The 24,917-nt window shown below is 44.5% G+C and overlaps 1 protein-coding gene across 2 annotated transcripts; it reads left to right on the forward strand.

Moving 5' to 3' along the window:
* The first annotated feature begins 48 nt into the window (after positions 1-48).
* Positions 49-6,843, forward strand: Vcpkmt (valosin containing protein lysine methyltransferase). Of its 2 annotated transcripts, none has more exons than XM_052739679.1 (6): positions 49-341; positions 432-542; positions 708-777; positions 2,081-2,200; positions 3,104-3,273; positions 5,612-6,843. In XM_052739679.1, the coding sequence occupies exons 1-6, from the start codon at positions 76-78 to the stop codon at positions 5,679-5,681; spliced, it is 807 nt and encodes a 268-aa protein (XP_052595639.1). In that variant the 5' UTR covers positions 49-75; the 3' UTR covers positions 5,682-6,843. The 2 variants fall into 2 exon arrangements, with proteins under 2 accessions (XP_052595639.1, XP_052595641.1); XM_052739681.1 differs by having other exon boundaries at positions 3,104-3,208.
* Positions 6,844-24,917: the final 18,074 nt, after the last annotated feature.

The following is a 24,917-nucleotide window of genomic DNA, read 5'->3' on the forward strand; positions in this document are numbered from 1 at the left end:
CTGGGAGGCGCGGGCCTTACGTGGGCGTGACGTCACCACGCGCGGCAGCCTGCGGCGGCGGCGGCGGCGGCAGCCATGGCGGCCGCCCCGGAGCCCGCGGCGGAGGACCCGCTGTGGAGCTTTGTGCGGGTTCTGGAGAAGCGGGACGGGACAGTGCTTCGGCTGCAGCAGTACGGCTCCGGAGGTGTGGGCTGCGTGGTGTGGGACGCCGCCATCGTCCTCTCCAAATACCTGGAGACGCCGGCGTTCTCCGGCGGCGGGGCCCACGCTCTGAGTCGCCGCTCGGTGCTGGAGCTGGGTTCGGGCACCGGGGCCGTGGGGCTGATGGCCGCCACCCTCGGGTAAGAGCCGGCGGGAAGGCGCTGGGCGCCCCGCAGCGGGTCAGCGGCGTGCCGCCGGGCGCCCGTGCCTCAATCGAGGTTGTCTTTTAGGGCAGATGTTGTAGTCACTGATCTCGAGGAGCTGCAAGACCTGCTGAAAATGAACATCAGTATGAACAAGCATCTTGTGACTGGGTCTGTTCAAGCCAAGGTACTGAAATGGTTTGTATGGCCCTTCAGCTTGTTTTAAGATAACCGCTTTCAGTGGCTTTAAGTTGCATTTTGCTCGACGCATAGTTAATAGGAGGGAAACTTTCTGCTCCTCGTTGCTGAAATGAATAAATTGTTAAAAGCGTCGGTTAAAGACATCCGTTTGGTATTTTTAAGGGGGGAAGAATTAGAAGACGTGACTTCACCAGACTACATATTAATGGCTGACTGCATATACTATGAAGAGGTGAGTGTCCGGTGAGCTGGCTGCTTCGTGTGCCCCTAAGCCCACATTCCTTCACATTGTAGCATCGCTGGGTGTGGGATATTTGTCGTTTAGGTGATGAGGCAGTAAAGAGAGGACAGAGTTACCACGTATATACAATTCAGGAGAAGCATAGAGACCTGTGAACAGTGGTTGAGAAAACTTACATGCATTCTACCGGAGGCTTTTTGTAAAATTTTAAAAGGATTTCCCCATTTGGATGTATTATGAAAAATTAAAATCAATCAATCCCTCCCTTCTTTCTTTCTTTTCTCTCCCACCGACTGTTAACCATGACATTGAAATCTTAAGATGCAAGTCAGACAGGTTGGCTCACACCTGGCATCCCAGAACATGGGAGGCCCAGGCAAGATGATGGCCAGGAGTGCCAGGCCAGTATAGGCCACAGAGTGAACACCCCCCCCCCAAAAAAAAAAAATTAGTGACAAGATTTATTACACTTGTGGAATGATTTTTTTCTTTACATACCATTTTATACAGTGGTGGGCAGTATTTATTTGTAAGTTAATGACTGTTGAACCAGCTGATGTTCAAATTAAGGTCAGAAGGCCGAAGAGATGGCTCAGCAGTTAAGAGCACATACTGTTCTTCCAGAGGACCTGAGTTCGATTCCCAGCACCCACGTCAGGCGGCTCTCAGTGCTCCTGTAACTCCAGCTCCAGGGGGTCAGTTCCTCTGGCTTCTGCAGGCACTAACACTTGTGCACATACCCATACACAGAAGCACACGTTCACATAATTAAAATAATAAAAATAAATTTTAAACCATTAGGGTCAGGCTTACTTTTGTAGGATATATTTGTTGATTGTTTAAATACCACATTAACTTCGGCTAAATGAAATTAGACTTGAGATTTGAATCTAGCTGGGCATGGTGGTACAACTCCTGTAATCTCAGCACTTGGGAGGCTGATATAGAGGGGTCACTGCAAGTTCAGTGCTAGCCTAGTCTGTATAATATACCCTTGTTCAAAACAAACAAAGACAAAGTTAATTCCGCTTGTTTTCCAGTGAAAACAACAAGATCTAATCCTTGAGATTTTTTTTTTTTTTTTTTTTTGGATGGGGGATTGGGATAGAAATCAGTATAATTATTGATCAGTCAGTGGTTGTTTACCAGTCTAGTTCTAGAACATGGCTTTGTTGTGTTGATTCAGAATGGTTTGATTATAGGGCAGCTGACCTCTTTACCTCCTGACCCCCTTTGTATAATAGGAAATTCTTGAAGCAATAAACTGAAAATTGTACTTTTTTTTTTTAAATAGTCCTTGGAACCGTTGCTGAAAACATTAAAGGATCTCAGTGGATCTGAAACGTGTATTATATGTTGTTATGAACAGCGCACAATGGGGAAAAATCCAGAAATTGAGAAAAAGTATTTTGAGGTGAGTATTGGGTTAGGTCCATCTTTGTCGCTGTCAGTGGCTGCTCTGGCAGTTTCATTCGGGAAAAGCTTTCTCTTAATAAGAACTCAAGGAGAGGACCCTCCACAACCCTCTGCACAGAACCCGCTGTTCCCTGACCTTCCCAGTCCCGACTTTTCTTTCTGTTCTCACTAGTCCGTATTGTTCGACAGAACAGGGTCGGGGACGGGTCATGACAAGCGTGTCTTTTCTGAGACCGTTTTCAACACTGCTCAACACAAGACTGGCTTTGGAAGCTTATCAGTGATGTCTTACGATAGAAATGTGAAGGTGGTGAATTTTACTTCTGTGTTTTCCCATATGTTTTTATTACACATTTTACCTAGTTAGTGATTTTTAGGGTTTTGTTGTTGTTCGTTTATTTTTAAAATTGTAAAAAGAGTGCCTATCTTTCCCATATCTGCCCTTCACTCTCCCCCAAGCAGTGACCTAGACCCTTTTATGGGCACAAATTCAACCCATTAAAAACTGGCTCATTTTGAAGCTATCTGTATTATCCTGAAATTTGGCCTGCTGAAAGGACTCCTTTGGCTTATGACGCCCTCAGATAACATATGCTAAAATGAGTTCCATGTTTTTCATGAATATGAGAAAATGTTACTGAACTTTTGAAATTATGTATAGTTAAAATAATTTGTATTTAGTTAAAACATGTCTAATGCATGAATATCAAGTTCTCAGCTCATGCATTTTCATCCAAATAACTGCTCCAACATAAAGATACAGGACATTTCAAGACTTGAAAAGGTTCCCATGTTGCCCTTCCCAGTCAGCCATTTTCCAGAAGTGACCATCATCCTGACTTCATCACCGTAAGTCTGTCCAAGTGACTGAGTGTAACATATATGTCCTTGAAATTTACAGCTCCTTCAACTAGACTTTGACTTTGAGGAAATTCCCTTGGACAAACATGATGAGGAATACCGAAGTGAAGACATTCATATTATATACATCAAAAGGAAGAAATCAGTACGTGCGTTCACAGTTGTTCACACTCAGAGATCTCACCAGCTGATCCTTGTCTGTGGGCTAAGGTGCTGTCCAGTTCACCTCTACATAGTGAAATAGCAGTGGTGACTGAGTGGCCGCAGACCGTGGCGCTCAAGATTTCCGTCACCTGTCGTGCCTTGGGTTCTTGGTCACAACCAGAACTCAAGAGGTACAAGGCTATGTATGCAGTTGGAGGTCAGGCTGGGCTACATGGTGGGACCCTATCTCAAAAAATATGTTTCTGCCCTGCAGGGGAAGGGGCCCTTGCACCCGACAGGCAAGCCGTCTGCCACTGAGCTAAACCCCCAGTCTGCTGGGCCCTCTTAAAGTCCTTCTCAGCTGTAAATTAAACGGCTGTGTCCATCCGCAGTTACTTTAAGATAATGAAATCCAGAAATGTTTATCTTGACCCATTTCAGTCCTGGATTTAGTTAGCCTTATCTGTTGAGCCTGTGAGCAAGCTGCAGGTGATGGCGAGAACGTGACCAAAGAGACCTGTTCACCTCTGGCCGAGGACGAAGAGAGAGAGGGAGGAGCAGGGTCCAAAGCTTGTCCTCAGGGGCACGCCCAGAAGACCTGGCATTATACTTCACTTCTTACTGTTTCCCCAAGGGCCTCATGCGAGGGACCAAGCCTCTGACACACAGGCCTTGGAGGGGCATTTCCCAAATGACGGCACTAGACACAACCTCAGTCAAGCGATTGGCTCTCTGTAGCTTCCCTTTCTCTCTCTGACTGTTTAAAAGGCCTGTTGTAATTGTGAACTTCCGCCTTTCTCCTTTTCCTTTTCAACGGCAATGGGTGGATTGATCTGTAGAAAAGTCCCCCCGTTAAGTGGGACTTGATATGTGGCTCCCTGTTGCGTTCTTTCTCTGCCACAACGTTTATGTGGATTGCCTCCGTTGCCGCACAGGCCTGTGGAGGGGAGGATGGTGTCTCCATTTGTGTACTGGTTTGGAGCTGGGACTGCCATAGGGTAGAGACCTCAGTTGGGCTGATAAGGCTAAAATTTAGTAAGCTTCACTTCTTTCTGATGATTTTGCAATGATTGGATTTATTTACCATGTTTGCTGACGATAAGGATTCTAGCCATAGAGTTTTAGGGACCAGAAGTGGTGTTAAAATTCAGTCTAAGGAAAGGAGGGTAAGAGGACTACAATTTAGGTTGGTTGGTGTTCATGTGGAATGTGCTAAAAGGGCAAAGAAAATACACTTTGTGCCTTAAGGAATTGCAGTGTTTGCTAAAGCCGCTGTACTATTTTAAAAGATTTTTTTTTGAGGCATAATATATAATATATATATATATATATATAATTATATAATTTTGAATATAAAGGGTTGTTTTGATTTTGCAAAGACCTATTTCCTTTTCAAATTGATATAATTCTCATTTCATAAAATTTACCCTTTTCAAAGCATACATCTTGGTAACTTAGTATATTCAGAGTTGTATAAAGCACCACTTTCTAATTTTAAGTGTTCTCCTCACCCAGAAAAGAAAGGACGCTAGTCTTCACTGCATACTGCTCGTTCTGTGTGCTTTACAGTATAATCTCACTGTGTGTCCTTTCCGGTCTCTCCTTTCATTCAGCAAAGTGTTTGCGGGGTTCCTCCGTGTATCCTGCTTCACCTTATACTCCTTTCTGTCTGATTCACATCCTTGTGTATGATTCTGGTCATCTTATCCACTCACTCATTCATCAGCTGATAACGTTCTCCCATTTGCCTCTTACCCGTAAGGAGTAATGCCGCTGTGAACATTCTTGTGTGTGCACATTTTTCCAGTCCTGGGTCTGTCTGAGTCTAGAGGCTGCAGAGGTACGGTGATGAGTGACCGAACTTTGCAGAGCTGCTGTACTGTTGACATTCTCACCGTTGGTGTGCCGGGCTCCCTCACGGCCATATCCTCACCAACACTGCTTCAGTCCATCTGTCCTGACTGGAGCTATTGTAGTAGATGTGGAGTAGGATCTCATTGCAGTTTTTGCTTTCTTTTTCTTAATGATTAATGATATTCAGTATCTTATATAGCACTAGAGAAATGTTTTCCCAGTTTCAAATGGAGTTGCCTTTAATATTCTAAGACTCCTTTGCTTCTTGATACCCGATATGTGACTGCAAATTTCTCCTATTCTGTGGGTGTCTGAATTTTTTGGTAGTGTAGTTTTTGCAGCACAGAGGTTTTTGGTGATATTCATACATCTGTTTTCTCCTTGATTGCTTTAGATGCCAGCTAAGAACCACCTCTAAACATTGCACACATCTAGTCACTTGAATTGCATTTAGCCACTACTGGGTGTACACATAGTATAAAATACCTAATAAATAAGTTGGTGATGTGAAATTAATGTTTCAATCCCCCCCCCCCCCTTTTCCTTATAGAAACTGCCGTCATGAAACCCTTTTCCATCTTACCCACGCTCCTAACATCCTGGGTAAGGTGAAGATGTGAACGGAGCATGCGCATACAGCATGGGAAGATCGCATTTACAGTTTCTCCAGCATGTCCTTAGAGATCTGGTACATGGATGACGACCACCACGGACTGCCCACAGTGTGAAACACCTGCCTGCAGTCCACTTGCAATCCAACTTGGGTTACTTAGCTCAGCACCAAGGTCTGCTTAAAAGAAACATTGGGATCACTCAAATAAAAATAAATTTGAGGTTAGCCTCAGTTCTAAAGCAGCATGGTTGACTCAGTACATTTTCAAGAAACTAGAGATAAGTTGATTCAATTTCTAATGATATCTATCTGTTACTGTATAGTAATGGTTTGAGGGCTGGTCATGGTGGCGCACACCTTTGATCCCAGCACTGGGGAGGCAGAAGCAGGCGTGTTTCTGAGTTCCAGACCAGCCTGGTCTACAGAACCAGTTCCAGGCATAATGAGACCCTGTCTCAAGAGAGAAAGAAAAAGCGAAAATAGAGATAACTCGGCCCAATTAGTCATCATAGTTATCTCTTACTGTATGATTATGTTTAACTTGGAAGCAGTAAATTTTCATTTGTCTTTCAGGTGAATTTCAAAGACAGTCATACTTTTACATAGTTGTATAATAGTGTTTTTTCTTTTTCCTGATACCTTTAATACTTACGTGTTCTTTTAAAAGAAATCGAAAATATTACCTTGCATCTTTACTGGTCAGAGTTTTCGTTTCACAGGTAGGGAGTGATTTCGAGAGTTAGGGGTCCTCCAGTAGGTCACTAAGACAGATGCTGTCTCCAAAGGATAGCCTGAGAAAAGAAAGCCACTTACGGGTGTCTGTGCTCACATGGTCCAGCAGTTTTCTCGTGAATGCTAGCCAAGAAAATCTGATTTTTAAAATACCGATATTAAGACATCACATTTACACGAAACGGTTTGTTTGGTTTTTTTTTGTTTTGCTCTTTTGAATAAAAATTAGTTCAGTGCACATTTATCACATGGTTTTTACTACGTTGTCTCCAGTTTTTGTTCTAATAATCACCTGCTCACATGAACTAATCTGTCAGTGACTTGAACACCACCATCGGTTCCAAAAAAGTAGTAACCAGATGGAATTCTGGGATTTACAGTCATGGTGCAAGATGGCACATTTCATGTGTTGAAATAAACATGTTTTTGAAACCTTGTGACTCTGAATGCTTCCAAAATGACTTTGAAGAGATGAACATTTGGAGCCTTCCAGGAAGCAGTAGCGGCTCCATGTAGAGACTTTGAGACCAGAGTCAGAGTTCAGACCGTACTGTGTGTGGGAGCTTTCTTAGGTTTTTAAAGCTTGCTCGCTGTTACTTTTTCAAAGTACTGTGTTCGTATGTGCCACCTCTTGAGGCAGTCTGCCCCAGGCAGTTAGTAGAGGCTAAAGGTGTGATGCTTGGGAGGTAACAGCTTACACTTGGCAGCTTGCTCCACAGCGCAGAGCTCCTAAGCAAATATTTTGACCTTAGACACCCTCAGATTCCCACACCCTTCCCACCCGCTCCACTTTCTATTCCTCCCTCCTCAGAACTCTACATATGCAGTCCAACTGGCTTAGCCCAAAGAACAACTTAGTGCCAGTTTTCTGGAAACCACACCCTGCTTGCCTGTCCTCCCTGCTAGCTAGACCCACTCCCTAACCTGTCCTCCGCAGTCACTGCCTCTGGAGACCTGACTTACGGGAATGACTGGACTTAAGTAATTGGTAGCAGAATGAAAGGGGATCTTAAAATTCCCTGTTCTGGAATGAGGCCAACACCGAGCTCTAGTGCAGGACTTCACCGAGGGGTGCCCCTCCAGAGAACACAGGCACCAACTGCATTCCACACAGAGAAGCCTGGGGGAACCTCAATTTTGGAAGGGTTCAGTATTTGGCACATTGGGGCCTGTTAGTGGATCAGGGCCCTGTACTTGGGAACCACCAGAAGAAGGGCGTGGGAGGTAACTGGGATTTGCTGAAGGCGAAGGGAGACCAGCGTCTCTGTGCTCAGGCTCGTGTTAACCTGGAAGAGTGATTTGACTGTTTTAGACCAGAGCTTGGAGCCGAACTGGACTGCTGTGAGCACAAAAGCAGGGGGTAGATGGACTCTACCAGCCTGGGAAGTGATCTGTGAGTTGGGACCTGGAAGACCTAGCAGCAATGTGTATGTCCAGAGAGAGCTGCCCAGTGCATATCTGGAACCCCAGCACTTGGAAGCTGGAGGCAGTAGGATCATCGGTTCAAGGTCATTCCGGGTCACATAGTAACAAGACCACATCTCAAAGATAAAAAGCAGGTGCAACAGATGGATGAGGATGCCGATAGCTGGGCATGAGCCAGAACATCCCAACTGTCCACACATTGCTAGTGTCTAAGGAAATTGCTAGAGATGAATCAGGATCCTCTTGAACAAGCAGCAGGCTCGGCTGCTGCGCACAGTGGGGCCCATAAACCACTTCCAGAATGCAGGTGGAAGTCAGCTGGCAAGGGTTGCAGCCCTGCTTTGGGGCAGTGTTTCGTAAACCATCCTACACGGTGAGGTCACCTGGGAAAGTGGAAGCAAACAAAAGCCAAAGCTATGCTATGCCCAAGCTTCATCCAAGCCCAATTAAACAAGAGGCGTGATGTTATTATTGAAAGACTCCAGATAGCTTTAATGTTGATCCTACATTGAGAACCATGACCATAAAGAAGTGTGTGTCGACTTCCCAAGAGGGAGGGCAGACAGAAGGGAGAAGAACACTTAGAGATGAAATGGCCTGTCCTGCACACACAGCTGAATCTAAAAACCTTATGAACAACTTTAGAAACTGCAATCACTGTCCAAGTGTCTGAAAATATAGAGAAATCTGAGCAGAGAGGGCATGAGAAGGAGGGATTCTACAGTTCAAAGAGGCAAATTTCAGAATTCATCACCAATAACCTGAGTCTCCTCCATGTTCTGTGAAGAACTTTAGGGGCCTTTGTGGCTGCATAACTGCGTCTTATGCTTTATTGCTGTGTGTCTGTCGATTGTAGATGGTGAAATTAGGTTGGTTTCAGTTACTTTAAGAAGTAATAATCCAAACCGGTGGTGGATCTTTTTTTATTTCTTTGTCACCCTCTCCTCGAGCTTTCTGGTTAAATGTCCTGATGAGTGAGATTTGGGGATATTAATTCCGAGGATGGGACAGAGAACTAGGGCTGTGGTTCTAAAGGCCCCCTGTAGGTGGCATTACAAGTCTTCGTCTTTAAGCAGCGTCTACCAAGGCTGCTGTAAAACTGCGATTTTTAATTGCAGTCACCCTCAGATTTTAAAATTGAACTAAGTTTGATTTTCAGAACAAGACTGCCCGTCAGGAGTTCCTTGCTGAAGAGAGCACGACAGAAGCCAAATGGGATGGCTTTCCTCGGAAGTTGTATTCGGTGTAGCTTTCTGTCCATTCTGTTCAACTCTGTCACTCATGAAGCCGCACACATCGTGATTCATAAATCGTTGGTTTCTGCTGTCGATCCCGTCTGTACAGGAAGAGAGACCTTTAAGAATCTAAATTGGTTCTCATTAGTGCAGTTCTGAAAATGAAGTTCCTTCACCTTGAACTTCATTTTCTAGCTGAAGTGCCTAGAAGTACTTAAAACTTCTAATTAGTTTTAATTGGCTCTCCAAATAGGCATTCCTTCTTCATTAGAGGAGCGGATTTCATATCAAAAGACTGGGGCTGACTGTCAGTGGCTCTCCCACAATCCTATAATCTTAGGGTGAACAAAGTTTCACTGGAAAGTAATAGGAAGGCCACACTTAGACTTTCCATAATTCTGAATGGGAGAGCAGTGAGGTCTCAGGGCCATTTGGAGGTGGATCAATGTGGGCCAGAGTGCAGAACGCCCAGACACACCTGTGGTGGTGAGACACTTTCACTTTTAATAACAAGATGCCGTTTGTATATAGTAGATAGCAATATGCTAGAACAAATCCTTTGTATGATTTTCTTCATGTGCATTCCGAATAAAGTGGCGGGTCAAGGGCCACGTGACCCAGATTTGATCCCAAGATCTGTCACTCGGTCTTGGTGATCTTGAGGGGAGTTCCTTAAACTCTGTGGCTTGTTGTCCTCTCAAGGATCATTTTATTACTGACCTCAGAGGTTCCCATGGGAACGAAAGTCATTTGCTGTATGCAGTGCACCTGGGTACTTGGCAGATGGTAAGTGCTCAGTAAACATCCTTACAGCAGAAATGGCGTTACAGGTAGGGACTTGGAAAACTTGCATAATGCCAGTTGATTTTATCTGTTGCATTGTGAAATCCGGACATCTTGTTGAGAGTGAAGAGTGCACGTCAACGTTCCTCTCCTATCATGGAGTAACAGCAGCTGAGGCAGGAGAAGGTTGAGAACACTGGTCCACAGTGCTGTTGGTTGAATGAGTCAGCCGTTTTAGAAAGATGGATATGGTGGAGGGAAGTCATTGCTGTTCACTTAGGAAGGTGGGTATGTGTAATGTATGTACGTACCTAGAGTTTTTTCAGCACTGGGCTTTGAACTTCCAGCCTCATCTACACTGGACAAGTGTCTTACCCCTGAGCTGTGTCCCCAGCTCTCTTTGAAATCTTGAGACCAGGTCTCATTAGGTCTCCCAGGCTGGGAATACTCACTATGTATTCTGGGCAGGCCTTAAATTTGTCATCCTCCTGCCTCAGCCTCCCAAGTAGCTGGAATCACAGGTCTAGGCCTCCAGGCCTAGCTCATTTTTATAATTTTAAAGTAAGTGCCATGAATGTTAAAAGGCCGATGGGGATGGAGGAAATCCTTGTTTCTAAATATAGGAACCTAAATGTGCTGCAGGATCCGCATTCCATTGCTCTGGACCCTTACCCAAGTCTTCCTTCTGTGGTTTTTCTCTGTGTTCAACCTAGCGGCAGTCAGGTCGCTGTTCCCACGGACCAAGTCCAGGTAATTGTAACAGTTGCCGACATGGTAACTCACACCCGTAATCCCAGCACTTGGGCTGAGGCAGGAGGACTGGTGAGAATTGGAAGCCAGCATGGGCTACAGTGAGATCCTATCTGTAATCTATCATTTCTCTAACTCTGGAACTTAGTCCTCCTTCATACGTATTTTTTCAGAGCTGAAGTGTAGTCACTCTCTTTAAAGCCCGTGCCTGTTCACAGACAAATGCTCTTGTTTTGTTTTTCTGTTTTGTTTTTCGAGACAGGGTTTCTCTGTTTAGCCTTCACTGTCCTGGAACTCACTCTCTAGACCAGGCTGGCCTCGAACTCAGAGATTCACCTGTTTCTGCCTCCCAAGTGCTGGGATTAAAGGCGTGCGCCCCCACCCCCACCCCCACCATCAATAAATGCTCTTTTACTGTGTAATAATATATGCGGTGGATTGCCTGACTGTATCTGTCAAGACGTTAGGAAAACCATGACTTTTCATTCTTTTTCATTTGAGGGGAAGGGTGCTGTGCATTTGCAGAACAGAAGTTGACATCAGAAGCTCAGTCGCCCTCCATCTTACTCTTGTTTTTAAGATTTAATTTTTAGTTATGTGTGTGTTCTGGTGTGAGTATGCACACACACATGCAAGTGCCTGAGGAGGCCAGAAGAGGGTCTCCAGCCAGCCCCCTGAAGCTGGAGTTACAGGCAGTTCTGAGTGCTGGGAACTGAACTCTGATCCTGTGTAACAGCAAGTGCTCTTCGGGGCAAAGCCATCTCTCTGGCCCCAGTGTCGCTCCATGAACCTGGATCTCAATGCTGGCCAGAGTGGCCGGCCAGCAAGGGCTCTTCCCTTCCTCTCCTGCGCTGCTGGGCCTGGTTCCCTCTCATCCCTTCTGCGGGTGTCCGTCACCCAGAGACAGGTCCTCGTGTCGGGATAGCAAGTACTAGTTTGTATTTCCCAGCCATTTCTGTTGGTTCATCAGCCAGTGTAAAGTGACACACAGACCTTAAAGATAGGTTCATGCGCATGTGTGTGTGTGTGTGTGTGTGTGTGTGTGTGTGTGTGTGTGTGCGTGTGCCAAAAGTAAACCAGGGCCTTGTGCATGTTAGGCAATCACTGTACCAAGCTACATCCTTTTCTCTGCTTGTTTGAAATAAGGTTTCCCTGTGTAGCCCACGCTGGTCTCAAACTCACTGGAAACCATCCTGCCTCTGCCTTTTCAGTGCTGGAATTAAAGGCATGAGCCACCACACCAGTGTTTTTGAAGGACTTTTTAATGGCCTGATGAGAAGATTGTTGTCAACACTAAATAACTCTTGACTTTTGAGATCTTTACTATTCGTGGTGTTATTTTGATGTATGATCAGTTCACATCTTTAATATTCATAAGGTTGAAAACATTGACATTTCTTCCAGACAAAACAAGATTAATCATTTTGAGATCCAGCTGGTCTACGTGGAGATCTTGAAGACTTCATTCAGGCTGTGATGAGCCACCAGTTGGAGTCTGTCAAACTACAAGCGACTCATGGACCGCTCCGTAGTAAGTTTTAGAGAGTTACCTGTAGGTCAGCGTTTTAATCACCCGACGACCAGGCAGGATGGGTTTCAGATTGTGTGTTGGCTCACCTCTGCTTTGGCAGTCATCGCCAGACTTGTGTGTATTGTACCAGCAAACCTACATCGCAACCTTCCACCTTCCACCGTGTTCTTCTAAAGAATGCCTTCCATAACACAAGTGCAAAATGGGAGCTGTTGACGTGCTCTGACTAGATAAGATGTACCCAAACTGTCCCAGTCAGGGTTTCCATTGCCGTCATGAAACACTATGACCATGTGCATGCAGCCTTGCTTCCTTATCACAGTCCATCATCAAATGCAGTCAGGGCTGGAACTCAAGTGGAACATGAACCTGGAGGTAGGAGCTGATGCAGAGGAGTGCTGCTCACTGGCTTGCTCCTCATGGCTTGCTCAACCTGCTTTCTTATGGCACCCAGAACCAGCAGCCCAGGGTGGCCCCACCCACAGTGAGCTTGGACCCTCCCAATCAATCACTAGTTAAGGAAATGTCCACAGGGTTGCCTGGAGCCAGAGCTTAAGAAGACAGTTCCTCAGTTGAGGCTCCCTCCTCTCAGATGACTCCAGTTCTCTTTAAGTTGAGATAAAAGAGCCAGCAGTCCAGTGTTCAAAAGAGTCATCTCAGAGCTCAGTTTACCCAGAGTGCAGGGCTGGTTTATAAAACTGAGAAACGAGAAAGGCAAGTTTGACAACTCTCAGTTAAAAAAAAAAAAAAAATGGATGCAGAGAATGCCTTTGGACGTCAATGGCACTTACAGATACAAATGCAGTGTTGTTTTAAAAAAAATAGCTATTTTATACCTATAATCCCAGCACTTAGGAGATGGAGGCAGGAGAATCAGAAGGTCAGAGTCATCTTCAGCTATATGTAAGACGAATTGCTAAACGGTTTTATTAATAAAAACCCGGAGCCAGATATTGGGGTAAAAACTGAGAGATCAGAAAAGCGGAAAGAAGCCAGCCACATTCTTACCACTTGGAGATCTTCAGCCAAAGAGACCTACTTCCTATATACCCATGCCTATATGCCTTTCTGTTCTGCATCTCACTTCCTCTCTCTGCCCAACTACATCACTTCCTGTCTGTCTATTGAGCCCTCCAGACCTCTGTGGTTAACTAGTGTTAAAATTTAAGGCGTGTGCCACCATGCCTGGTTCTGTTCCCGGTGTGGCCTTGAACTCACAGAGATCCAGACAGATTCCTGCCTTCCAAATGCTAGGATTAAAGGTGTGTGCTACCACTGCCTGACTTCTATGTTTAATATAGTGGCTGGCTTTGTCCTCTGATCCTCAGATAAACTTCACTGGGGTGCACAATATACTGGGGGACACAATATATCACCACCTTAGGTTTGAGGCCATCCTGGCCAATGTTGTCTCAGATACACACACACACACACACACACACACACACACACACACACACACACACACACACACACACACACACAAAGTAGCTATCTTTCTAAGCATTGCTACAAAGAGTCTAAAATTGTGTTGTTCATCAGGCATGGTGGTGCACAACTGAAATCCCAGCATGTGGGAGTCAGAGGCAGAAAGATCTCTGTCAGTTCAAAGCCAGCCTGGTCTACATGGCGAGTTTTAGGACAGCCAGGGCTATGTAGAGAGACCCTGTCTCAAAAAAACCAAAACAAGAATGTTGTTCAAAAGTCCTTTTTGCTCTGGAAGCATGTATTAGACACTCACACCCAGTCTGCTCTCTGTGAAGAGTCTGGCTGAAAACAGGGGAGGCCTGGGACAGTAGACCTGGAATTCCCTGTGAGCTTTGAATGATAGCCCTGTTCATTTTTGCTTATTTACTTCCTTGTTTTTTGAGGCAGAGTCTTACCCTTTGGGTCAGGTTAGCCTAGAACTCACTGTGTAGCCCAGGCTGGCTTTGAACTGGTTGTAAACACCCTCCCCCCCCCCCCCCCCCACTCAGCCTCACAAACACTGAGGTGACAGGTATGAACCACCACCCTGGCTCCTAGGTCAGTTCTAAATCACCGCCCCATAGAACCCACACGTGAACAGTCTATTTTTCTCTCGAGGGAGAAACCACACAAACCTCTGGGCAGTCTTGAAGGGTTGCCTAGATCGGATTGGGTGGGGAAGATCCACCCCAAGTGTGGGTGGTGCCATTCCATGGAGTCAGGACTGAGCTGCACCATCCATGGCTCTCTCCTGTGGCTCCCCTACTGTAATGGACTGTACCCTCAAACTGAGCCTAAATAAGCCCTTCCTTAAGAGTTTTGTTTTTTGGAGTATTTTGTCACAGCCAAGAGATAAGTAACTCATACAATGGCATTGACTAGCCTTGTGACAGTTAGTAGGGTAAGGTCTGTGAGCAAGGGAAGGGAAGAGGCAGGCTCCCTAGCCTTCCCACATGGCCATTCTAAGACAGACTGAGGTAACTGACCCAAAGAGAGACAAAAAGCCACAGTGGTCAGAGTCTGAGTTTAGCGGTGTGCCTGCCATTCCCCTTTATGTCCACACCAGCCTTCATCACCTGCTCTTGTACCCCACCTTCATCACAGGGGAGTCCAGAGTCGTGAGAGGAAGAGTGGAGAGGTCGCTCCTGTTTAAAAAAAGAAGAAGAATCCTGTATGGCAAGGCATGGCGTTAGTAGGGTGTGGTACTTTTGCAAACCAGAGAAAACCTAGAGGTCTAGTACAGCAGGCTAGAGGGGGCTGTGGAAGATGGAACTTAGCAGAGAAGTTCCTGGAGATCTGTCAAAGTACTACCAACTGTAATACCCATGACCCACAACGATGGCCAGAATGGCACGACAGTCCTAAGGGGGCAATGTGGCACTGATACCTTGGTGGCTGCCAACAGCTTCTAATTGGATTTAAGGCCTACCCACAAGAGGGAAACCATGCCTGGTACTGGAAACCTAAACAACTGCCTGGGTTAGCAACCTTCTGCCTTCCACCTTGTTCTTCTAAAGAATGCCTTCCATAACACAAGTGCAAAATGGGAGCTGTTGACGTGCCTGTCACGGATCTTACAAGAAAACCTACTACCACCACGTTATTAAACCCGCAGAATTCCTAACTGCATTCTAAATAGTTACCCTTCTAATCCTCATCAAAGAAACTAATCTTTACAACAGACAGAGATCATCGCAGAAAACCACAGCAGGTCAGAAATGCAGAGAACAAGTGATCCGTGGCTCCAGTTCCAATGGACACACCTGCACATAGACTCAGGGAATCTCAGGAGAGGGTGTGGAAAGACTGTAACATCCAGGGACCAGGAGAGCTGCTGTGAGAACGTGTCTCCAGGAAAGGGAAGTTAACCCCACGGTAGCTCGACAATATGGCTGCCCAAAGGAGACCTGACCGAGTATACCAATAGACGTGCTAACGTGGAGTGGGGATCTCATGGGTCCCACACCTACGTAAAGAGCTATAGACAGCTAAAGAATGCCGAGAGGGGTAAGGAGAAGAAATACTCTTCCCTAATTGGTTATCCAATACCAAGTCTTCAGCCCTGAGATCCTATACACGCAAGTAACACTAGATGGACTGAGCCGATTGTATTCGTACATTTAAGCATTCACAGTGTGTGTGTGTGTGTGTGTGTGTGTGTGTGTGTGTGTGTGTGTGTGTAACACAATAGTTAAAAAGAGGCCATAATTTCAAGAGGGAGCAAGGTTTTGCGGGGACATGGAGAGTTAGAGGGAGGAAAGGGAAGGGGGAAAATAAAGTAATTATATTTTAATTTTTTTTAATTGAAATTCTTTTTAAAACATGGATGTAAAGGGGACAGCATCCTCAGTACGTTTCCGTTCCCTTCACCTGTTAGCCAGTGAGTCTTTGGCTTCTCGGAAACAAAGGACACACCTTTTCACTGAGATCATTCATGTACTGGGCTAGGTCTCAAGAAGACACACCCTTGCTCTTGTTAGGTTTCAGGGGAAAATAACTCAATGAAGGGGCTGTAGAGATGCTCAACAGGTAAGAACAAGGCCTGCTCTCAAACAGGACTTGAGTTGGATTCCCAGCATCCGCTTTAGGCAGCCAACAACCTCTTGGAACTCCAGCTCCAGGGGTAGCCAACGCCTCCGGCCTCTGCTCCCTCCATTAATGTACACACGCAGAGAGAATTTAAAAATTATAAATAAATAAATAAATACATACATCTTTGAAAAAATGAATGGGTGAGATGCATGCCGTACCCGGAAGCTGCCCTCTCATCCATAAGAGAGGAGCAGCAAAGACTAATTGCAGTTCTGGGAGAAATTCAAGATACAAGCAAAAACTCGTTCCCACAGCAGAGGACCTGGGCAGTTCAACTTGAGCTGGTCAGGAAAGGGTGTGTGAGGAGATCATTGAGTGGACTTTGAAAGAGAAAAAAAGGGCAAACATCTACTTGGTGGATTTGTATTATGGAATAAAGGGTTTTTTTTGTTTGTTTGTTTGTTTTCGTTTTTGTAGGCAGGGTTTCTCTGTGAACAGTCTGAGCTGTCCTGGAACCCATTTTGTAGACCAGGCTGGCCTCGAACTCACAGAGATCCACCTGCCTCTACCTCCCAAGTGCTGGGATTAAAGGCGTGAGCCACCACCACCCTGCTAAGAGTTTGGGGTTTGTTTTTTTTTTTATTCTTGAGAATTTCATATATGAAATATGATCATATATACCCCCCACTTAGCCCCTTCAAATCACCCCTTATCAAACCCAACACATCCTTTAGCCAACTAACTTCATGATTTTTTAATAACCTCTGTGCTAGGCAGTTTATGTCAACTTGACACATGCTAACGTCATTTTGGAAGAGGGAGTCTCAATTGAGACAAGGTCCACACTATGCACTATGATGCATTCTTGACTGATGTGAGAGGGCCCATCCCACAGGGGGTGGTGCCACCCTTGGCTGGGTGGTCCTGGATGCTATAAAAAAGCAGACTGAGCAAGTCGTGGGGAGCAAACCAGTAAGCAATTCTCCTCCGTGGCCTCTGCATCAGCTCCTGCCTCCAGGTCCTGCCCTGCTTGAGTGCCTGCCTGACTTCCTTCATGATGTACTGTGATGTGGAAGTGTAAGCCAAATAACCCATTCTGCCCCCAAGGTGTTCGTGGTCATGGTGTGTTATAGAAACCTAACTAAGACATCACTAAGTCAGTGCTGCCCATATGTGGGTGGGTATGGGGCTGTCCCTTGGAGCATGAGTCTTACCCATGGACACACCCTCAAGAAAGAATGATTCTCTTCAGGAACTATCAGTTGCCAAAAGCTCTTCAGAAAGGGATGGGGCTTAGAGATCCTCTGCCCCATCTACAGCTGGATAGAGACTGAGGCAGGCAAGCAGACATGGGCATGAGACAGGGTGCTTTTTACAATACGGGAAAAGCTGGGCAGAGGTGGCGCATGCCTTTAATCCCAGCACTCTGGAGGCAGGGGCAGGCGGATCTCTGTGAGTTTGAGGCCAACCTGATCTTCAGAACGGGTTCTAGGACAGCCTGAGCTGTTACACAGAGAAACCATGTCTTGAAAAATTAACTAAATAAATATAAAATAGGGGGGAAAACTACAGTTAACTTTAAGAGTTACCTTACCAATTTATTTGGAATAACCTGAGTATCAACCAGTTGTCTTGACACTCTCCAATCTGAAGGTATGAACCAATTACATGAATAAATATGAAGTTAGGTTCACCTTAAACGTTTTCAGACATCCTGACGGCACTGGAGCATCACATCTGGAGGTTTCTATAACATCTGCACTCCCAGCGCAGCCCTGTCTCCAGTCCAGTGCCTCTCCTGGCTTGCAGGGGAGGCAGGGAGGTGTCTCGCAAGTTGGCCTTCTCCTCTTGCCAGCACTTAAGACTGTCCCTGTCACAGCACACGCCTGCGTCCTTCCAGGTCCTTGCAGAAGGTAGAGCTGGGTGTCAGGTATGAGTCCTACTCTGGCCTCTCACTTCCTGGATCATGAGTTGCCTGTGCTCAAACTGCCAGGCTCTCCCCCAAAGACAGATAACTACAGCCAATTACAACCAAGTAAATGGAGCCTTCAGTGAGGAAGTACGGTCAGCTCCACTGCTCAAACCACAACTCCAAACCCTTTCCCAAAACACACCCAAGTCCCTGCCCCACTCCCCAGGCACCCCACGCAGCACGGGGTAACCCATCCCGGGGCCCACTCCTCTCCTTGTTACTGAAGCCATGGCAGAAAGCATTTGACGTTTCTACCTCTATTGATTCCTTTTCCTCTAATTTGCTTTGGTATTTCTCTGGGTCTTCCCTTGGGCCTTTTCTCCATCTATACCACGGAAGTGATTTCTAGACTTCATCTTCTGCTTCTGAGCCTAGATAGGTATGTGCCCGCTACACATACCAGCCAGCATTGCGGAGTGTTTAGGCTGGGCACCATGGCAGAGGGTGCATGTCACATAGCAGATATCATTGCTGTTTTTGCAATTTAAAAAAATGTACATTGTAACTGTTGATTCTAAAGTCGCACAATGTGTATACATGACAATTTCCTGTTGGTAAAGCCTGTAGCTGTAATATGTTCTGTAACTCTTCTCTGCCAGAGAAAAGGGCCCTGCTGTGTACAGGGTGCTTTGGGGGCTGCAGGGGCCTTGACTCCTTCAGCGTGCTTCTTGGACCTGTATGACTGGCTGTGTGGCTTTCAGTCAGGTGCCACAATGGCTCTCACCTCTGTGCTTCTCCTCGGCTCCCACAGCCACAGGCTAAGCTCAGATCCCCCACCTCCCCTAGTCTCTGCTGAAATCTTTTTTTTTTTTTTTTTTTTTTAAATTTATTTTGCAATACAATTCAGTTCTACATATCAGCCACGGATTCCCTTGTTCTCCCCCCCCCTCCCGTCCCCCTCACCTTCCCCCCAACCCCCCCCCCCCCCCCCATTCCCATCTCCTCCAGGGCAAAGCCTTCCCCACAGACTGAGGTCAACCTGGTAGACTCAGTCCAGGTAAGTCTAGTCCCCTCCTCCCAGGCCGAGCCAAACAATCCTGCATAGGCCCCAGGTTTCAAACAGCCAACTCATGCAATGAGCACAAGATCTGGTCCCACTGCCTGGGTGCCTCCCAAACAGATCAAGCCAATCAACTGTCTCATCCGTTCAGAGGGCCTGATCCAGTGGGGACCCCTCAGCCATTGGTTCATAGTTCATGTGTTTCCATTCATTTGGCTATTTGTCCCTGTGCTTTATCCAACCTTGGTCTCAACAATTCTCGCTCATAAAAACCCTCCTCATTCTCGCTAATTGGACTCCCAGAGATCCACCCGGGGCCTAGTCATGGATCTCTGCATCCAGATTCCTCAGTAGTTGGATGAGGTTTCTAGCACAACAATTAGGGTGTTTGGCCATCCCATCACCAGAGTAGGTCAGTTCGGGCTGTCTCTCGACCACTGCCAGCAGTCTGTTGTGTGGGTATCTTTGTGGATTTCTGTGGGCCTCTCTAGCACTTTGCTTCTTCCTATTCTCATGTGGTCTTTATTTACCATGGTCTCCTATTCCTTATTCTCCCTCTCTGTTGTTGATCCAGCTGGGATCTCCCGCTCCCCCAAGCTCTCTTTCCCTCAACCCTCGCCTTTCATTACCCCCACTCATGTCCAGGCTGTTCATGTAGATCTCATTCCATTTCTCTGTCATTGGGTGATCCCTGTGTCTTTCTTGGGGTCCTGTTTTCCAGGTAGCCTCCCTGGTGATGTGAGTAGCAGACAAGTCATCTTTGTTTCATGTCTAGTATCCTGCTATGAGTGAGTACATACCATGTTTGTCTTTCTGAGTCTGGGTTACCTCACTCAGGATGATTTTTTCTAGATCCATCCATTTGTCTGCAAACCTCATGATGCCATTGTTTTTCTCTGCTGAGTAGTATTCCATTGTGTATATGTACCACATTTTGTTTATCCATTCTTCAGTTGAAGGGCATCTGGGTTGTTTCCATGTTCTGGCTATTACAAACAATGCTGATATGAACATAACTGAACAAGTGCTCTTATGGTGTGGTTGAGCATTTCTTGGGTATATGCCCAAGAGTGGTATAGCTGGATCTTGGGGGAGATTGATTCCCAATTTTCTAAGAAAGCGCCATATTGATTTCCAAAGTGGTTGTACAAGCTTGCATTCCCACCAGCAGTGGAGGAGAGTTCCCCTAGCTCCACATCCTCTCCAGCATAAGGTGTCTTCAGTGTTTTTGATCTTAGCCATTCTGACAGGCGTAAGGTAGTATCTCAGAGTTGTTTTGATTTGCATTTCCCTGATGATTAGGGATGTTGAGCAGTTCCTTAAATGTCTTTCGGCCATTTGAGTTTCCTCTGTTGAGAATTCTCTGTTTAGTTCTATAGCCCATTTCTTAATTGGACTGTTGGGCATTTTGATGTCTAATTTCTTGAATTCCTTATATATTCTGGATATCAGTCCTCTGTCAGATGTGGGGTTGGTGAAGATCTTTTCCCATTCTGTAGGCTGTCGCTTTGCCTTGTTGACCGTATCCTTTGCTCTACAAAAGCTTCTCAGTTTCAAGAGGTCCCATTGATTGATTGTTTCTCTCAGAGTCTGTGCTACTGGTGTTCTATTTAGGAAGTAGTCTCCTATGCCAATGCGTTCAAGACTACTTCCTACTTTCTCTTCTAGCAGGTTCAGAGTAGCTGGATTTATGTTGAGGTCCTTGATCCACTTGGACTTAAGTTTTGTGCACGGTGATAGATATGGATCTATTTGCAGCCTTCTACATGTTGATATCCAGTTTTGCCAGCACCATTTGTTGAAGATGCTTTCTTTTTTCCATTGTGCACTTTTGGCTTCTTTGTCAAAAATTATATGTTCATAGGTGTGCGGATTAATGTCAGGGTCTTCAATTCGATTCCATTGGTCCACATGTCGGTTTTTATGCCAGTACCAAGCTGTTTTTATTACTGTAGCTCTATAGTAGAGCTTGAAGTCAGGGATCGTGATGCCTCCAGAAGTTGTGTTATTGTACAGGATTCCTTTGGCTATCCTGGGTTTTTTGTTTTTCCATATGAAGTTGAGTATTATTTTTTCCAGGTCTGTGAAGAATTGTGTTGGTATTTTGATGGGGATTGCATTGAATCTGTAGATTGCTTTTGGTAAGATTGCCATTTTTACTATGTTAGTCCTGCCTATCCATGAGCATGGGAGATCTTTCCATTTTCTGACATCTTCTTCAATTTCTTTTTTCAGGGACTTAAAGTTCTTGTCATATAGGTCCTTCACTTGCTTGGTTAGTGTTACCCCAAGGTATTTTATGTCATTTGTGGCTATAGTAAAGGGTGATGTATCTCTGATTTCCTTCTCCGCTTCTTTGTCCATTGTATATAGGAGGGCTACTGATTTTTTTGAGTTGATCTTGTATCCTGCTATGTTGCTGAAGGTGTTTATAAGCTGTATCAGTTCCTTGGTGGAATCTTTGGGGTCGCTCAAGTATACTATCATGTCATCTGCAAATAGGGAAAGCTTGACTTCTTCCTTTCCAATTTGTATCCCCTTAATCTCCTTATGTTGTCTTATTGCTCTGGCTAGAACTTCAAGTACTATATTGAATAAGTATGGGGAGAGTGGACAGCCTTGCCTCGTTCCTGATTTTAGTGGGATTGCTTTGAGTTTCTCTCCATTTAATTTGATGTTGGCTGTTGGCTTGCTGTAAATTGCCTTTATTATGTTTAGGTATGTTCCCTGTATTCCTGATCGCTCCAATACCTTTATCATGAAGGGGTGTTGGATTTTGTCAAATGCCTTTTCTGCATCCAGTGAGATGATCATATGGTTTTTTTCTTTGAGTTTGTTTATATGGTGTATTACATTGATGGACTTTTTCGTATGTTGAACCACCCTTGCATCCCTGGAATGAATTCTACTTGATCATGGTGGATAATTGTTTTGATGTGTTCTTGGAGTCTGTTTGCCAGTATTTTATTGAGTATTTTTGCATCAATGTTCATGAGGGAGATCGGTCTGTAGTTCTCTTTCTTTGTTGTATCCTTGTTTGGTTTAGGAATTAGGGTAATTGTAGCCTCGTAGAAGGAGTTTGGTAATGTTCCTTCTGTTTCTATTGTGTGGAACAATTTAGAGAGTATTGGTATTAACTCTTCTTTGAAGATCTGGTAGAATTCTGCGCTGAAACCATCTGGTCCTGGGCTTTTTTTGGTTGGGAGACTTTTAATGACTGTTTCTATTTCATTAGGGGTTATTGGACTATTTAAATAGTTTATCTGGTCTTGATTTAACTTAGGTATGTGGCACCTATCCAGAAAGTTATCCATTTCTTTTAGGTTTTCCAGTTTTGTCGAATAGAGGTTTTTGAAGTATGACCTGATGATTCTCTGGATTTCCTCAATGTCTGTTGTTATGTCCCCCTTTTCATTTCTGATTTTGTTGATTTGGATGCTCTCTCTCTGTCTTTTGGTTAGTTTGGATAAGGGCTTGTCTATCTTGTTGATTTTCTCAAAGAACCAACTCTTTGTTTCATTAATTTTTTGTATTGTTCTCTTTGTTTCTATTTTATTGATTTGAGCTCTCACTTTGATAATTTCCTGGCGTCTATTTTTCCTGGGAGACTGTGCTTCTTCTTGTTCTAGAGCTTTCAGGTATGCTGTTAAGTCTCTAGTGTGAGATTTCTCCAACTTATTTATGTGGGCATTTAGTGCTATGAATTTCCCTCTTAGTACTGCTTTCATAGTGTCCCATAAATTTGGATATGTGGTGTCTTCATTTTCATTGATCTCTAGGAAGTCTTTAATTTCTTTCTTTATTTCTTCCTTAACCCATTGGTGATTCAGTTGGGTATTATTCAGTTTCCATGAGATTGCAGGTTTTCTGTAGTTTTTGTTGTTGTTGAAATCCAACTTTAGACCATGGTGGTCTGATAGAACACAGGAGGTTATTCCAATTGTTTTGTATCTGTTTAGATTTGTTTTGTGGCCAAGTATGTGGTCAATTTTAGAGAAGGTTCCATGGGGTGCTGAGAAGAAGGTATATTCTTTTTTGTTAGGATGGAATGTTCTGTAGATATCGATTAAGTCCATTTGAGTCATGACATCAGTTAAGTCCTTTATTTCTCTGTTAAGTTTCAATTTGGGAGATCTGTCCAGTGGTGAAAGTGGGGTGTTGAGGTCTCCCACTATTAATGTGTGGGGTTTTATATGTGATTTAAGCTTTAGTAATGTTTCTTTTACATATGTGGGTGCCCTTGTGTTTGGGGCATAAATATTCAGAATTGAGACTTCATCTTGGTGGATCTTTCCTGTGATGAGTATGTAATGCCCTTCTTGATCTCTTTTGATTGATTTTAGTTTGAAGTCTATTTTGCTGGATATCAGGATGGCTACACCCGCTTGTTTCTTAAGACCGTTTGATTGGAAAGTCTTTTCCCAGCCTTTTATTTTTAGGTAGTGTCTATCTTTGAATTTGAGATGTGTTTCTTGTATGCAGCAGAAAGATGGGTCCTGCTTTCGTATCCATTCTGTAAGCCTATGTCTTTTTATAGGTGAATTAAGTCCATTGATATTGAGGGAAATTAATGACCAGTGATTGTTCATTCCTGTTATTTTTTGGTGGTGATGTGTGGGTACTTCTATACGTTGGGGTTTACTGCTGTGGCTTTATCTGTTGCCTGTGTTTTCGAGGGTGTATCTGACTTCCTTAGATTGGAATTTTCCTTCTAGTGCTTTCTGTAGGGCTGGGTTTGTGGATAAGTATTGTTTAAATCTGGCTTTGTCATGGAATGTCTTGTTCACTCCATCTATGGTGATTGAAAGTTTTGCTGGGTATATTAGTCTAGGTTGACATCCATGGTCTCTTAGTGTCTGCATTCAAAGTCTCCATTGAGAAATCGGGTGTTATTCTGATGGGTTTGCCTTTATATGTCACTTGGCCTTTTTCCTTTGCTGCTCTTACTATTCTTTCTTTATTCTGTACGTTTAGTTGTTTAACTATTATGTGGCGAGGGGACTTTTTTTGCGGGTCTAGTCTGTTTGGTGTTCTATAAGCTTCTTGTATCTTCATAGGCATTTCCTTCTTTAAGTTGGGAAAGTTTTCTTCTATGATCTTGTTGAATATATTTTCTGTGCCCTTGAGTTGGTATTCTTCTCCTTCTTCGACCCCTATTATTCTTAGGTTTGGTCTTTTCATGGTGTCCCAAATTTCTTGGACATTTTGGTTCATGATTTTGTTGGCTTTAGTGTTTTCTTTGACTGATGAATGTATTTCTTCTACTGTATCTTCAACGCTAGAGATCCTCTCTTCCATCTCTTGCATTCTGTTGATTATACTTGCATCTGAAGTTCCCAATCGTTTTCTCAGATTTTCTATTTCCAGCATTCCCTCTGTTTGTGTCTTCTTCATTTTTTCTATTTCCCTTTTCAGGTCTTGGACTGTTTCCTTCATTTGTTTCATTGATTTTTCTTGATTTTCTCTCAGTATTTTATTGTTTTCTTCCAGGACTTTATTGATTTCTTCTAATTTGTTTGCCCTTTCCTCTAGTTGTTTACAGCGTTCTTCACATTTTTTTGTCTTTTCCTCTACGCAAGCCTCTAGCTTCTTCATGATGTCATTCATAAGGCTGTTTTCTTCTGCTTCTTCCAATTTCTGATGTTCAGGTCTAGGTGTTGGAGGAGGGCTAGGGCCTGGTGATGCTGTATTGCTATTCATTTTGTTGTATATGTTTCTGCCTTGACGTCTGCCCATCTCGTTGTGGTTCGTTCTTGGCCTTATCCGCACTCTTGGTTCAGACAGACCAGTGTTCCAAAAGGGAAGTCAGTGTTCCA

This window comes from Peromyscus californicus, unplaced genomic scaffold, assembly GCF_007827085.1.
Source record: "Peromyscus californicus insignis strain IS unplaced genomic scaffold, ASM782708v3 Scaffold_15__1_contigs__length_86483966, whole genome shotgun sequence".
Taxonomy (NCBI): Eukaryota; Metazoa; Chordata; class Mammalia; order Rodentia; family Cricetidae; genus Peromyscus; species Peromyscus californicus.

Bases quoted from the DNA above. Each gene is read 5' to 3' on its own strand.
- Vcpkmt (XM_052739679.1), top strand. From the start codon at position 76: ATGGCGGCCGCCCCGGAGCCCGCGGCGGAGGACCCGCTGTGGAGCTTT. The intron at 543-707 runs GTTTGTATGGCC...GGTATTTTTAAG, and splicing joins CAAGCCAAGGTACTGAAATG to GGGGGAAGAATTAGAAGACG. The intron at 778-2,080 runs GTGAGTGTCCGG...TTTTTTAAATAG, and splicing joins ACTGCATATACTATGAAGAG to TCCTTGGAACCGTTGCTGAA.